This window comes from Xiphophorus couchianus, chromosome 6 (assembly GCF_001444195.1).
Source record: "Xiphophorus couchianus chromosome 6, X_couchianus-1.0, whole genome shotgun sequence".
Taxonomy (NCBI): Eukaryota; Metazoa; Chordata; class Actinopteri; order Cyprinodontiformes; family Poeciliidae; genus Xiphophorus; species Xiphophorus couchianus.
This window is the reverse complement of record NC_040233.1, coordinates 25,881,960-25,897,606: the sequence shown is the minus strand read 5'-3', so window position 1 is coordinate 25,897,606 and position 15,647 is coordinate 25,881,960. Positions and strand designations below refer to the sequence as shown.

Sequence of the window (15,647 nt, the reverse complement as noted above, 5' to 3'; positions counted from 1 at the left end):
CTGTGTCACTTAGCCGAGCAGACAAGCTGATTGTTACATCTCTAGAACAAGAGCAGCAAGTGTTTACTGAGGTTACGCATGAAGTCGTACTGTACAAAAATCTGGAGACATTCTTTTATTTCTCCATGTAGATTTATTTATTATGATTTATCAAAGTTTTCTTTGAGGATCTGATTAATTTCAGATTCATTTTCAACTCTTGACTTTTAAGTTATTCTAGGACTGGACAATATGGCTGAAAAACATATTGCAATATAACCATTTTATGTCAGTTTATATTGATAATTATTGAGGTTTTTATTTTATTTTAAATATTTAAAACTGGTAGCATTTCCTGTTTTATCCAGTTTTCCCTCCCTACGTCTTTGTTTTTTATTTTTAAGCAGTCACTAGGCACATAGGAAAAACTTGAAACTGCTGCTGCGCAAGTTTCTCAGCAGATTGTTGCTAGGCAACTGAAGTTGAGCGGAACTTGAAACTGCTGGTTACTCAGCATGTTGTTGCTAGGTAACAAATGCCATCAATCTTGCTTAGCTAGCTGTGAAAGATTGAGCAGCTACAGTCTTTCCTAAAACATGGTTAAAAATTTGATGAGAATCCAGCTGTTAACTGGAAAACAAGAGCCGTCACATCTGTCCTATCGCCGTTTGTCACTTCCCTCATGTGAGGATTAAAAAAACGTTCCATGCAGACGTTGATTCATCAAACCCCGACACTTTCCACAAATGCGTTTGTGATCCTTCGTCACGTGTGACACCGGATTGACCCGATCGAGGAAGGAAAGTGGACGTGGAATCTGCCACACAATGGGACACAAAGCATGTCCAACATCCATGACAGTCCAAGTGTTAGATACCAAAAACTCGATATATTCCCTTCTTATGAAACACTTATCTTTCTGTTTCAGTCTGTGCATCTAAAGGGACTACTTCTACCCAGATATGATTAGCTAAAAAAAAAAAAGATCTTTCTGCTTCATATGGATTTAAAATCGAGTATGTAATAAATTTCTGCTGACCTAAAAGTGTCCAAGGACTTGAGCTATAAAGCATTACTCAGCAGCGTTGGGTCAGAGGGAGACTGGAGAGGTCAGATGGGGATTAAAGTTTAATTTGCCTGTGTGGTGGAAAGTAGAGAGGATAAAAAACCTCCAGGGTTGCGCTTTAAACCTCAAACTTCTCCTAGATGCTTTTAAAGAGGTTTTCATTGCCACCAAATGTTTATTTATTTTTAGTGGTGGGACTTGATTAAAATTTTTAATGGAGAAATTACAGCGTTGAAAAGTCATATATCGACAAAATAAGCAAAATGTTTGCTGGTAAATTATTGAATAAAAAGACACATGAGTCTTTTATTTTCTTTTATGTGTTATTTAGTTTGTCCAACCCTCAGATTGTTTCAACGCACCTCCCCCACTCAGCTCCTCCAGACTAACGGCAGCAGCAATTAGCGACTGTCATATGAACCGCTTTAATCCAACTCTCCTAAGAACAGCTATAAACAGCATAATGGAGGAGCACTGTTGAAATTACATGCTGAAGGCGCAGTGTCGGAAAGAGCAGGAGCTTCTTAAAGAGACGGAGACCCAATTTCGAGGTGTCGGTTTTTAATGTCAAAGTCATGTTTGATATATAAAGCATTTTATACCAACTGCAGTGTAGCTCCAAAGTGACAACTCTGGCACGGCTTTCTTAAGACGGGCTCTTTATTAAATGCCGTGAAAACTACAGAAATAAAAGACAAAGCTTTAGACATAGATACATTTACAAACAGACAGGTGACGCGTGCTTTGACAAAAAAGTTACCTCGTGGCCGCCTGCCACTTCGGAGGTCTTTAACAGAATGATTCGTCGTTGTTCACTCTAAACCAAAATATTAAGTAATTAAAACAACATAAAAACACCGTAACCAATAAACTCACAAAACATTACAAACATAACTACAAAATACCTTGACAACAACAGGACATGAGGCTGCTACACATAGCTCTGTTCCAGGCTTCTGCTTCTTCTATGTTTATTTAAGTCTCGCAGCCTCACACATGTACACAAATCTCGCAATAACTTTCGACAAAAAATAATTTGACACGAAATAAAATACAATCATTTAACACAAATCTTAAAACGTGAACCAAACAACTTAAAATACATTATTCTATCTTTCAGAAATAAACATACATTTTTTCAAGAAATAAACTATTTTATTGACACTTACATGCAGGTAACATAGTTACTTGATTGTGCTTTAAAGAAGCAGTGTGTGGCTGGAAAACACACAATACTACCCATTTAAAATGTGTTTTTGGATCTATTTTTTGGCAGCCATTTTTGGCAAGTCTCTCTTACTTATTGTTGAGTCATGAAACTAAACCAAGGCCACCAAAGGTGTTTTCACACCTGATAGTCCGGTAGACTCAGTTCAAAATTGCAACATTTGTTACATTTTCAGCTACTGTGATTCTCTTTCACACTGCACTGAGTCGAACAAACCAAACATTTTGAAAAACTTGTTCCCCTCCTTGCCTGCGGGGGCGCTGAACCAAGAACCACTGCAGGAAACAACATGAAAACCTCTGAAGAAGACATGAAGCCAACTTGCTGCTTCACAAAATGTAAACAACAATGAAGTATCTTCAGATTTTAGTGGTTGTTGTTAAAAGACCATGAGCCGTTTTTTCCGCAAATGCTTTTGTTTTGGTTGTATTTACCCAGAATGCCCTGCGCTGTCTACTTCCTGCTTTGGAGCGGACTCTGGTTTGCTTGACGTTCACATATGCATTCGAACTACTCCAGATTTCACTTCAACCGTACCGAGACCAACCTTTTTAGGTGGATTAGAGTTCGCTTTTTAGTTCGCATCAGATTTTGACGCAGAACTCAAATGAACCGAACTTTCCAGGCTAATGGACTGGAGTTGGATTAAAGCGATCTGAAGAGGACAGGTGTGAATGAAGCTCCAGATTTAGTTATTTGTGATCTTTTGGTTGAGACTTTGATGTGTCAGAGTACATCTGGCAGACTGGCCTCTCCTGATTCGGCATGTGAAGAATTTGTGGATTTTAGCAGTTTGCATCCCGTAGCCGCCGTGAAAACCAGGGGCCCACTGTCTTGTAATTTCATTGTAAAAGAGATGTTTGATATTGTATTTTGCAGAATAAAGTCCCTCCAAACCGTTTCAATGATTGCTAATCACCTTTTGGCTTCACACCACGTCCACCAGGCAAACAAATGTGGTGCATCTGTCTTCAATTTGGGTTAATTTAACTTTAAAAAAAGCTTCAGCGAGTTTGTGTTTATAATGATGGATCAGCCGAGCAGTGTGCAAGTTTCATCATGTGTGGTCTCCAGTTGAAGCTACCGAAGACATCGCAAAGTAATTTACTGCTGCCACACTTTGTGCTTTCTTATAAATGACCTCACAGGATTGAGAACGGATCTGGAAAACTTTGGGAAGCCAGCGGCTGAACGTGTGGCTGTCAGCTCCCAGATGTGTGCGCGTGTAAACACAGAGCTGGAGCTCTGCATGCGCGGCGGTCGTTTCTCTTGAATAGATTATTGAGAGTGCTGGGGGGAGCCTTTCACAGTTGCCTGCAATAAGTCTGTTGTAAAGCTGCCACAAAACATAAATCATGCATTACAGTTTCTTAGAAGACAACATCATTCCTATTCAGAATGTATCGTCTTTTCTGGCCCCGCTGCACGCTCTTAGATCACTCGCTGGTTTTTCACCCTCAAGATGCCAAGGATAAGAGAGCGGCTTAATTATTCCTTCAGGCCAGAGGCTTTCAAGGCCCGGCACCCTTGGCAATAACCTCCTTACTAATTATGCAAATAGATCGAGACAAGATGAAATGAAGGGGAGACGTAAAACCTCTGCCTCTGCTCGTCTTTCGCCCCATGTTATTCTCACTCCATCCTATTTCCATTTGCAACAAAAACGTCTTTTTTTCCCCTTTTGCCTCCAGGTATTTAGTCATTCTTTGCAGCATTATAATAGCCTCTACAGCTGAATCTAAATAAACTGCCACCTATTGTTCGCCTGCAGCTCAGTCCAGAAGTTATTATGTCCTCGGGGATCATTAGAGCGTAAACAGCGGTTTGATTCTCAGGTGATGCTGGGTGTGCTCTCCCTCCGCTTGGCAGGCGTATTGTTGCTGGACGACGGCTGCCCTTGGGTCCTGGCTCTAAAACAAAGAGGCTTTTTTTACGCTCCGCTCTTACCAGGCCACTGAGTTGACAGATTCATTGGTTTTCTACTCAGTAGCTGCCAGTTGATTGTGCTGCAGTGATTCAAACTGTGGCATTGATGGGATTCTCAATGTTGCACACTGGACTGCTTAGGGAAATGGGATTAAGTTGTTGCATGTGTGTGTGTGTGAGTGAGCGTGGAAATGTGTGTGTGGTCTTAGAGAGAGAGAGATTCTGAGCTGAAACACTCAGACTCCCAAAATTACAGTGAAACAACTTGAACAGCAGGGAGGAGCTGAAGGAGCAACATTTTCCACTAAAACCACTAAAATCACTAAAACAATGAAGGATTGACACTTTTAAAGGCAACATGCACACACCAGTACCACCAACATGTCCAGGTTATTCAAGTCATTGTTAACCGTTTACCCCTGAACGCACCATCTGTTGACAGGTTCAGCCTTTTCATCCTTTCACAAAATATTAAAATCAAACATTAGTGAAATCTAAACCTTGAGTCTTGATTTATGTCTTGAATTTTCAGGTGCGGCAGAGATTTTTTAGCTGGTTCAATGCATCTTTCATGTATTCACAAGGTTCATGTTTTCATTGTGTGTTGTCCAATGACTCAATATCAGTCTATAGATAGATGATTCACTTTATCCACCCAACTGTCTGTCTGTCTGTCCATCCATCCCTCCATCCAATCATATTCCTAGCCATCATTCACCAGTCTGTCTATCTGTCCACTGATCTGTCCATCCATTTGGTCCATGTTTTCATACGTTATCTTTCTGTCCATCTGACAGTTGATTAGTCCATTTGTCCACCAGTACGTCAGCCCGTCCCTCCATCTGTCCCCTCCATTAATGGTCTGCCATTCATCCATTCATCCATTCATCCACCTGTCTGTCTGTCTGTCCAAACAGATCTCTGTCTATCATCCACATCTTCATGTATTTGTCCATCCGTATGTTTATCCATCTGTCAATTCATCCATTCAGAACCCATCCATTCATTTATAAATCCTTCCATCCATATTCTTGCGTTTCTTGTTTTGTTGACTCCACTTCTTCTCCAGAAATATTACCTCCTTGCTGACTGAATAATCTGTATTGTTGCTGGTCTTTTTGTGAACCATCATGTCCGGATCGGATCATTCCCTCTGGGTGCTGAACTCTTTTTCTTTTTGGTCATTTAAAGTGATTTAATTGCAGAAGTGACGTTTCATCACAAACATGTTTATAGATATGGATCCTGAAAGGCCAACCTGAGGCGTTCCTGTCATGAACAGAAAAGACCAAGCAAACAGCTTTTAATTGACCCAGACTCGCATACCTTCAGGCCTCTCCTGATCCCGTCTTTGTTTTTCCTTTGAGCTCGTTTCCATCGGTTCATTCAGCCGCTGGCTGGAAGCAGCAGAGGCCCAGCGGCACGTCGGCCGTCTCTGCGCTCAGTTATGAGAAACAAACAGCGGGGCTGGCTCAGGTCTGCAGCGTCAAACTCCAAACGCTGTCTAAAGACAAACAAACTTCTCCCTAAGCTCGGTACACAAGCCCTTTCTGAAGCGTCGAAGCTCCCCGGTTTTTGATGCCAATTTCAAAACGCAGATTAAAGACCGAGTCATGCGCTGCATATCAATGCTTTTTTTAAGCCGTGCTTTTCTCTGCCTGGAAAAAGAAGACTTTTATATGTTTTTTCCCCTCAGTTGAGGAAAGCTTTTATCTTTATTTGTGAGGGCACAGCTTGAATTAATCTTTGTGTTTTGACATAGAAACACCATTGTGCCCCGCTAACTAACTGCTTTTGGTAAAAGCTGATTAACTTGAGCGTTTTCTCTTTGCTTTTAGACCTCAAAGTATTTTTGGGGGGGCCCTCAAAGTTTCCAATTATATTATAGATGTTCTAATAACCATCACTCTCATCCTTGATGCAGTTTTTTTATTTTCTGGCCAGTACATTCCTGAGAGTTTTAATGACTTTTTCTCCTCCTGCTGGTTGAACTTTGGTAGATTTGTTGCCTGCAGCTAAAAGGAATAATTAATAAACTTTAATTTGGACCAAAGTATGTGGTTTACCTTTGTAGTCCTACTTTTAAATACTGGGAAACCAAAGACTTGTAAAATGATTTTTGTTGTTGGTTTCTTTTTAACTAGGGAGAAATGATTCATCACCAATGTGCATTTGTAGTTTTAGGGGAAAAAACTACGTTGTGTTTGAGCACAAATAGATCAAATTAAGAAAAAACATCACAGGTTAAGAAATGAAGAATTAAATTTATGATTAGAATGTTGTTTTAAAATAAAAACAGCCATAAAGTTGGTAAAAACAATCAGGTCTTTACATATTTTCATATTTATTATGTTCTGTTTACTAAAAAAATCCATTCTTCCATTCGTTTGTCCATCTATCCATCCATCCACCTTTTAATTCATCTGTTTATCTGAGTCCATCCATCCATCCTAGAGTCCAAACACAACATTTTACATCCATAAGTATATAAATCCATCCATCCATCCATCCATCCATCCATCCATTTTTACACCCATTTTCTTAGCTTCCCTATTTAAAGTCTGTCCGCTACATGAATCTCTGCCTTAAATTCAAACTGAATGTTTTCATTTTTTCTTTCAAAAATGGCTAAAAATCAGTGAAAACTCTTGATTGCAGACATTAGCGTTTGGAAAAGTTGTTTTAACACGAGGAATATGTAGGAAAGTTGAATGCGGAGAGTAATTCAGTCTTTCCAGTCAGTTTTTAAAATGGATGATTTAAAATGTGACACAGATTGCAGTATTTTATTTGGAGGAGCTGAAGCTGCGGGACGCCAGCCTTTTGTTTCAGGTTTGATGGATTTCTCACTGAAATATTAGTTTGCATCAGTTCTCGGTGTAGAAACGAGCCTTTTGCTCTTTGATTCCTTACCACTAACACAAGAACTTGACATTTGACATTTATTATTCATTTGAACCATGTCTGGTCAGTCAGAGTTGGGATGCGCTTGGCAGCTTTTACAGCTGAAAGATTAAAACTCCACGTTTGGAAAGAGATGAGAGGAATAATAAATTGCATCTCCTGCAGGAAACTATCAGCTCTCTCCGACCGTCAACATGCCGCAGGACGACACTGTGATCATCGAGGACGACCGCCCGCCGCTCCTGCCGTCCAACATGTCCGACCAGTCCTCGTCCAGTTCCCATGACGATGTGGGCTTCGTGGCTGATGTGACTCCACCGTGGGCCAAAGAGCTGCCTGCTCATAACGAAAGGTGCATTTAAAACGTTCATTTTCTAAATATCTTCATCTGCAGCTTTGTTATTGTAGATGCAACCTGCAAGGTTTCCTTACGTTGAAACTTTTTAAGCTACTTGGAATAAATAATTGAACAACCTGTACTGCTTGATAACAACAATAAGTAAAAGCAGAAAAAAGACATTTTAAAACGCTTACAATCAAAACGCTTACAAAACTTACAATCATTGACGTCTCCACACTCCAGATAAACTCTTAAAGTATTTTCTAAGCTAACAGGCTGCGTTTGAAAATAGTTGAGAAATGTTTGTTAAGTCCGTCCTATGAAATCGACTTTTCTCTCTGTAATTGCAGCGCTCTGAGTCCAGATGAAAACAATCCGGACGTCTCGTTCCAAAGGGAAGGTTTCGGACGCCAGAGCATGTCGGAGAAACGCACCAAGCAGTTCGGAGACGCCACTCAGCTCGAGATCATCAAGACACGCAAGTCCAAGAGCATGGATCTAGGTACCGAACTCTGATCTGCAATGTTTGTTTTTTATTTTAATATTTAAACATTTCCCTGGAGAACAAAAAAGTCCAATTACTTCCAGTTTATGTGAACCAAACAAATTATTCATAGTACTTCTAACCCTCAGCTTTAAAGCAGAATTATTTCCACCATTATTTTCAACAATGTACAGCTAAAACATAAGTCAACATTTCATGCTCTGTACCAGATTATAGCATAAGCTAATTCACAAAGGCATTCAAAGTTTATCTGTAATTAATATCAACTTTATGTAAAAGTGAACGCTCCAGAAACACCTCCTCTTATGCAACTACTACTTTCTCCTTTCGAAATTACTCCTTGCATAATTATACATCTAATTATCTCAAAAAGGTTAAATCCTGAAATTTGCGTCACCTTGACGACGCTTCCCTGCACGCTTCAGGTTTGTTGTTCAAACTCTTCCTATTTTCTCTCTTGGTACGAAAAACAGACTTCATCTCTCACCAAAGTCAAGAACTTCTGTGTTGATTCACCTTGAAATGTCTTCAAACAGTCGCTGATTGCTTTGGCTGCAACAGGCTCTCTGCTCGCACTCTCTCTGTAATCATATCTAATCTTCTCGACCAGATTGCTGCTGCGTGCCGTGTTCGCATCGCGATGACTCTGATTGCTATTCTCAAACTGTATTCTCACCTCTCCAACCTCTCCTCCTCTTCCTCGTCTCGCATGGCGTCCGGTCCTGATTGAGACGAAGCCCCTTTGTGATGTTTGCAGCTCAGCCTGGATGTTGCATGTGGAATGTCATGAGCACTTAACCTAACCCCAGATGTTTGTATCCCTCCTCCTTCCTTTAACAGTAGCCGACGAGATTAACCTCACTCCTCGCCCCGACACCGACGCAGGTAAGGACCGGTGCACTGAAACCTCCAATCAGCTTCTCTCCTTTCACCTCCTTCTGCTTCACACCTTCTGATAAAAGGTGCATTTTGGAGATTTGCCACTCAAAGTTATATGCTTTAGTGAAAGTTGTTTACAAGAGTCTATGTTAGGATTTTAAAAAGCCAAGTCAGACTAAAAAACTGCAACAAAGACCCATTTCTGAACTGAATAGTTGTAAACAATTTGCTGAAAACAGTTGAAAATATCCCCAAAATGAGCAACAAATAATATGGTGGGGATTTAACTTTAAAGTGAGAGAATTGTTTTATTTTCCATTTTTCACAATCTTATTTACTTCACTATTCACCTTTTTTTTTAGTTTTATAAGGACATTTATTTCTTTATTTTACCAAACTAAGTAATAAGTAACCAAATTCATAATCATGATAATTTATATACTTTTATTTTAAGTTTCACAAATATGTTTCTCACAAATATGTTAAATCAATTTCAATTTTATAATTAAATTTTTTTTTCTGTTTTGATTAAATTATTGATTGAAGGTATTTTGATCATTTTTGTTTGCTGAATTTTAAAAGAAAATGTTTTTATTCTAGTTTCTTTACTTTTTCAATGATTTACAACACTGTCACATATATTTTGATGCACTTTTTACTTTTAATTTTAAGTTATGAGCTTTATTTTACATGTAGATTTAGAAATTCATGTAGGAGAAGCAAAATACACTAAATATTATGGTTTAACTCACTTAACGATTCAGCCTCTAATTAGTGGAAAATTATTGCATTAGCAGAAGAGTGCCCACTACCGATCTCCTGAAGGTCTTAATATCTTCAATATTGTTACAAATCCCATCAAAATCTCCTTATGAAAACCAGCTTTAAGTTTAACCTAATTTATATGAATTTATTTCTAACCAGTGAAATTGAGACCAGTGATTTTGATGCCTCCAAACCAATTTTTTTCTGTCTCACATCCATCTGTGTGTGGTTGTTAAATATTTATAGAAAAGAAAATCAATGTGTCTTTGAAATATGCACAATTAAAGGTTTTGGGAGATGTTTCTAATTGCTCTGTCGGACATGTTTTCATCCAGGAACAAATTAATTTCCCGCCGCCTGTGTGGCGTTGTGGATCAGATCGATTCCTAACAGGATGTGACTCAAACCATACAGGAAAACCAGGAACAGGCATTAAATGGCATTGATCTAGAAAAATAAATCCACCAGAAGACTTGCAGATTGTTTTTTTTTCTTCCTTTATGTCCAGTTTACCCATTGCTCTGCTCTAAATGCATTCCCGCAGCGTTCCCACCCTTTTAGCATCAGGCTCACTCTTGACAAGACAAATTTGTCAGCGTGCCGTCTGAAGGCTTGCAGTCCTCCCTGTGAGTTTGAGGTCGCTGCTGAACACAGCGGTGGAAGCACTTGGGTGACTGCAGATTTGATTTTCTCCTGTTTTTGGCTCAGATGCAGCTTTAGCACTAATTGTTTTGCCTGAGATTCAGACAGCGAGAGCGCAGAAAGCTGTCCTCGGCTAAGGCGGCGAGCTGACAGCAAGTCATCCGTCATTGTCAGGTCTCGTGTAGTTTTGCTGTCGCTTTGACTGAATAAAAGGCTGAAATCAGCGGCATGTAGAGGAGGAGAGCCAGGAGGCGAAGGGAGTTAAACTCCTGGAGAGGGAAAATGTTTTGGAGCAACATGAAAATGTCTCTGAAAGAGTGTGAAACCGCGGAAAAAACAAAACTGACGCTTCGATCTGATGGTTTAATCGAAACCTGCATTGGCAACCACAAGTTGGAGAGGAGTTTGATTCCAACTTCCTGTCGTTATGGCAGCATGAGTCAAAAAACAAAAAGGTTCATGCATATTTCATGAGGTGTTTCTGCCAAATGGTGGCAACAGATGAGTCTGCCGTGTTTACGATTCGATAGCAGCCAGGAAAAGTAAAGAGTTGGCATGCAGAAACTGCCAATACCTCTGATTAAACATTTTAATACCAGAAAAACCAAAAGGAAGGTTTGAAAGGTTTGCGTAAAACTAATTTTATGTTTGAATTGGTAATTTGTGTGTCTCAAAGTACCTGAACAATTATGTTATTAGATGGATCAACCACAAGTGACTGTTTGGACCCTCCACAGTGACTCCTAAAATCTTTGAACCAACTGATATAATAACAGTTACAGATTTCAGCAGTTTTACAGATTTTTTTTCATGCAACAATTGCAATAAATATCCACAAAAGAATGACTCCAAAACCACCAATAATGTTTTTGATTTTTTTTCTTTTTCTTTTTCTTTTTGCATTGGGTTGGAAACTGTTGAGCGTGCAAGCCGAGCAAGCGGTGCAGTTTTTATACTTGGTGCACACAGTGGTGCAAAATGAGCCCACAGTTTGAGTGAAAGGTGGTGCACAATCCGCATCAAGCTACTAAAATTCAGAGATGCATGACAAAGCGTTGAGAGAGCGCACAAGGTCAACTCATCGGGCGCAGTTCAATGTTTGAACTGTAAAGCTAGCTTAGCCTGGTGGGACGGCAAGTGAAGCCTGGTCACCCGCCAGGCTGATGATGCATTGTGGGAAGCTATAGAGTGACTGATTGGTTTCATTGATGAAAAATAAAATTTGTCTTAATTAGCTAGATAAAAAGGTTTTATAGGGATGCACAATAAATTGACATTAACATTGGTATCAATGTTAATAATACCAATGTATCATTGACAAAACTATAGTTTTAAGTGGTTGTTTTGTTACAAAGAGCTTTAAAAGTTTCTTTTCCATATTTATAGTCTCTGTGTTGCTGGAGACATGAAAATTGCTTTTTATTCTCATAAAACCTCATTTAAATTATTGTTCAGGCGTTTTCCAGCTTTAAACAATTGACCAAATAACATGAGAGCACTCGTTCCTTCAGATAATCTTGAGTTAATAATTGAATCTGTTTTAATTATAAACCTGTTGTCTGGTTTTAGTAATCCTTACGGTTCACAAGTGCTGATTTCCACTATAGGGACCAAGATGAACACCAACAGTGAACTTCCTGTGAATGTTTTTCACTTTCTCACATGTAGCTCAGGTTTATTTTCACTTTTTGTGTCCCTCATGATGATTTTTAACCATTTATTTTAATTTGTCTTAAATATAAATGGTCCATGGTCCACTTAGACAGGTCAAAACATAGCCGTTAACTGAAACCAAAGACCGGCGACACTGATGTTTTGGTCTCCAAAGGGAGTTTTCGTCCTGCTCTGTGATTGGCTGAAGCGTTTATTGACACAGACCACCGCCACATGGTGAATGAGGACAGTGTTGAACTATTGTTGGTGTTCAGGATCTGTTAGTCGTGTCATAAATCTCTGTGAGAAAATGTGAGTCTGAACAATCCCAGTGACATAAACCCTAGAAGTAACTTTGAAATTAGCTGGAGTCTTTTTGTTATAGCTGAAATTACAAGAGTAGTGTTTGCCAGATTTGTAAACATTGCATTGTGACCTGGTTTTATTGGCAGTTGAGTTTTTTCGTCCCATTTTAATGTCTTTTAGCTTGTGTTTCCTCCTCAGTTTGTGGGCAGGTGGCTGACTGAGCAGAATTTCACAAGAAATCACTTTGCCAAGTTCAAAGTCAGAAAAAGTTTCCCTGTTTGTGTCTGCGTGCCATTTGTCAGATCTCCAGTAACGTGTAAATTACTCTCTATTTTTTTATATATTTTTCCTGTAATGCTGTCACTGATGTGTGACTGTTGTGAATGGCAGCAGGCAAAGCCTTTAAATAAAGTGGGTGTGCAGCGTGAAAAGCCCATCAGCCCGGCTCTGGCTGAGACGCTAAGGGAACAGGACAGGCTGATGAGAATAAATGGGAGGCCGCTAACCCACAGGCTTGTTCACTCTGCATGTATTCAATTTTCCAGTCGAGTTTTTTGGCTCTATTTGTTTATTTCTATTTTTTCTAGTAAAATCAAGCATTCAACATTAATTACTTGGGAATATTCTGCTATTTTGGTATGGAAACAAAAAAATTCATGCAAACTTATTCAGAAATGCATTTTAAAAATAGAATCTTAGATAAAATCATTAAAAAAAATGGAATAGAATAGAAATAATCTTGATTATGGAGAAATTCAGGTGTACCAGCATGGAGCTTCACACAAATATAACAAATATATTTAACAAAAAGCAAGAGTAATTGACAAGCTCAAATTTACAGTAGAAGAAGAAAAATTACTGTGCAGCTATTAAAATGCCATATTCAGATTATTATATACAAATGCTTTTTCATAATAATAATTTGAAATGAACCCAAAGATGTTTTTTTCCATTCCTTTTTCCTGGACTGGTGTTAAAAAAATCACCCCATAAATATAGTCTACAATGATCAAATAAACATTCAAATTTGAAGAAGAAAATTCCACAATTGTTCGTTGATTCCCACGATTGATTAAAAAATTTTTACTTAAATTATGAGCATTTAATTTAAAATGTTGGCAAAAACAGCTTTTATAACTCTTGGGTCAAGGTTTTATTGTAAACTGTATTAACACTGATTATTTTAAACTTAATGTCAGAGTTTGCATCCCGTTGTGGCCAAAAGGCGGGAATCACCATGGCAACAACTGACAAAGAATTCTTTTTTTTCCTGCCAAAATTCTAACTGGAAAGCTTTTAAAACTAAATTCTTTTCCCATAAAAAACGGCACAAACCTGCACGCTAATGCTACTTCCAACTGATGCTCCCACCGCTGGACCACCTCTCCGACATGGAGCTGCAGATATGCAATACCAGAACAAATTTTCAAAACTATCATAAGTATAGAACAATGACATGAACGCAAAAACTATGATAATGTAGATATTGGAATAGTTTTATACTTGAAATACTAGTTTTTAATTACTTAAAAATATAGAGCAATGATGTAGGTTCTGTTGAGCTAAAACTAAAATTTAGTTTTTAATTGATTGTATTAAAAGCCTATTGATTAAAGTTTATAATCGACTGTCTAATATTTACATTTTTTCTACCTCTTCGTGTAAGATCTGGGTTTGCAACATTAATATAGTTAATGTAAACAAAGCCTTTCTCCTCTATAATTTTACTTCTTTACCTTTATTACACCCTCTGTGTGTTTTCTGATCATGTAAAAGCGGGCTATATGAGGATTAAAACTGTGCAACAGACTGAATTGTCCCACTTTAATTAAAGTGTCATGTTTCTCCAATTTTGCTGATGGTTATTTTAATTTACAGCCGCATGTTGTAATGAAGTTTTCAGTCAGTCAGGAGGAATGACGCACGTGAACACACGATCGACTGGAAAACAATATCCTGTTGTAGTTACAGCATGTTGGTGTCAAGTTTTATTGCTTACCATCCCTGAGGAGGGTTCTCATGTTCAAGTGGACCAGATGTTTCTCTTAGCAGAAACATTTTTTGATGCAGTTTTGGAGGTCATCAGTTTGTTTGGAGGTTAAATCAGTTGAAATTAAATTTCTGGTTCTTCTGTCCAACATGAACATAGAGAGTAAGTTGTGTGGTGTAAGCAGAATCTGGTTCATCCCTTGAGATTAGAAGAACATTTTCTGCCTGAATAACTGATCAGAATTAAATTGCAAGAACACTAAGCTGCATGGAAACAAAACTTAAAAAATGAGGAATCAATTTTCTGCATATGTTTAAAAAATTGTGCCGTTCAGGCTGCTGTGATAAAGTCAGATTAGACCTGGGCGATTTGTCTGGAAAAACGTATGACGACATAAGCATTTCATTTCAGTCAATATCGTTAATTATTGATTAGTTTTTGTGCTGTAAATATCTGAAATGCTGCCAAACCGGTGGGCTAACCTTTCCTGTTTTATCCAGTTTTCATTCCACGATATTTTTTTATTTTTTAAGCAGTTTTGAGGCACACAGTATCAAAATCTTAAACTGCTGCTGCGGAAGTTACTCAGCAGCTCGTTGCTAGGTAACCAAAGTTGGAGGGAGCTTGAAATTACTTGTTACTTAGCAGGTTGTTGCTAGGTAACCAAAGAATTGTCAGAGTTTCTGGGTCAGAGTTCAGTGAGTACTCTATATATTGAATATTCTATCAGACGTATTATACGTATTATATTTTACTATTCATATTGATCACGTGTTTATCTCACTATATATATTGTTAATTAATTGTGGAAGATGAGGTCACATTCTGGCAAAGAAATATGGGTCACATTTGCCTGTTGTGTGAACTTATCCTTTCTGATTTGCCAATAAATCATTACGTCAGTTATGTCTGCATCACTCATTAATAAAATTAAACATTTTTATAGCAAAAGGAAGATTTATGTGTGATTCAGACATGAATGACCCTCACTTCCATTCTAGATAGTGTTAGATTTTAAAGTTACTCATCTCCGGTCCATTTAGAGAATGTTCCCCTCTATCATCTCCGTCAGGTTCTTCCACTAAGGACGTTGGACCTTCACTGGGCCTCAAGAAGTCCAGCTCTCTAGAGAGCCTCCAGACGGCGGTAGCAGAGGTCACCCTGAACGGTGACCTCCCGTTCCACCGGCCGCGCCCTCGCATCATCAGGGGGCGGGGCTGCAACGAGAGCTTCCGGGCCGCCATCGACAAATCCTACGACCGGCCAGCCGCCTTGGAAGACGACGACGAGGGCATGGAGACTTGTAAGATGTCAAATAATCCATTCAATATTTGAACTCTTGTTGCAGGTATGATCCACCAAAGCAGAAGTTCGAGTTTCCCTGGACATTTATGAAATGGTTTAACGCTCAATCAGTTGTTTTTTGCTGTGTGGAGCCACGTAACACTAATTAAATGTGTTGAC

The 15,647-nt window shown here is 38.7% G+C and overlaps 1 protein-coding gene across 4 annotated transcripts in view; it reads left to right on the top strand.

Moving 5' to 3' along the window:
* Window positions 1-15,647, top strand: part of pard3ab (par-3 family cell polarity regulator alpha, b) — a 258,134-nt gene that overhangs the window by 158,352 nt on the left and 84,135 nt on the right. For 2 of the 4 annotated variants that reach the window (XM_028019835.1, XM_028019833.1), the window contains 4 exons: window positions 7,269-7,455; window positions 7,794-7,945; window positions 8,789-8,833; window positions 15,256-15,486. In XM_028019835.1, coding sequence (XP_027875636.1) covers window positions 7,269-7,455; window positions 7,794-7,945; window positions 8,789-8,833; window positions 15,256-15,486 — 615 coding nt within the window. The remainder of the gene's footprint in view (window positions 1-7,268; window positions 7,456-7,793; window positions 7,946-8,788; window positions 8,834-15,255; window positions 15,487-15,647) is intronic. The other 2 variants (XM_028019834.1, XM_028019836.1) reach the window with 2 other exon arrangements.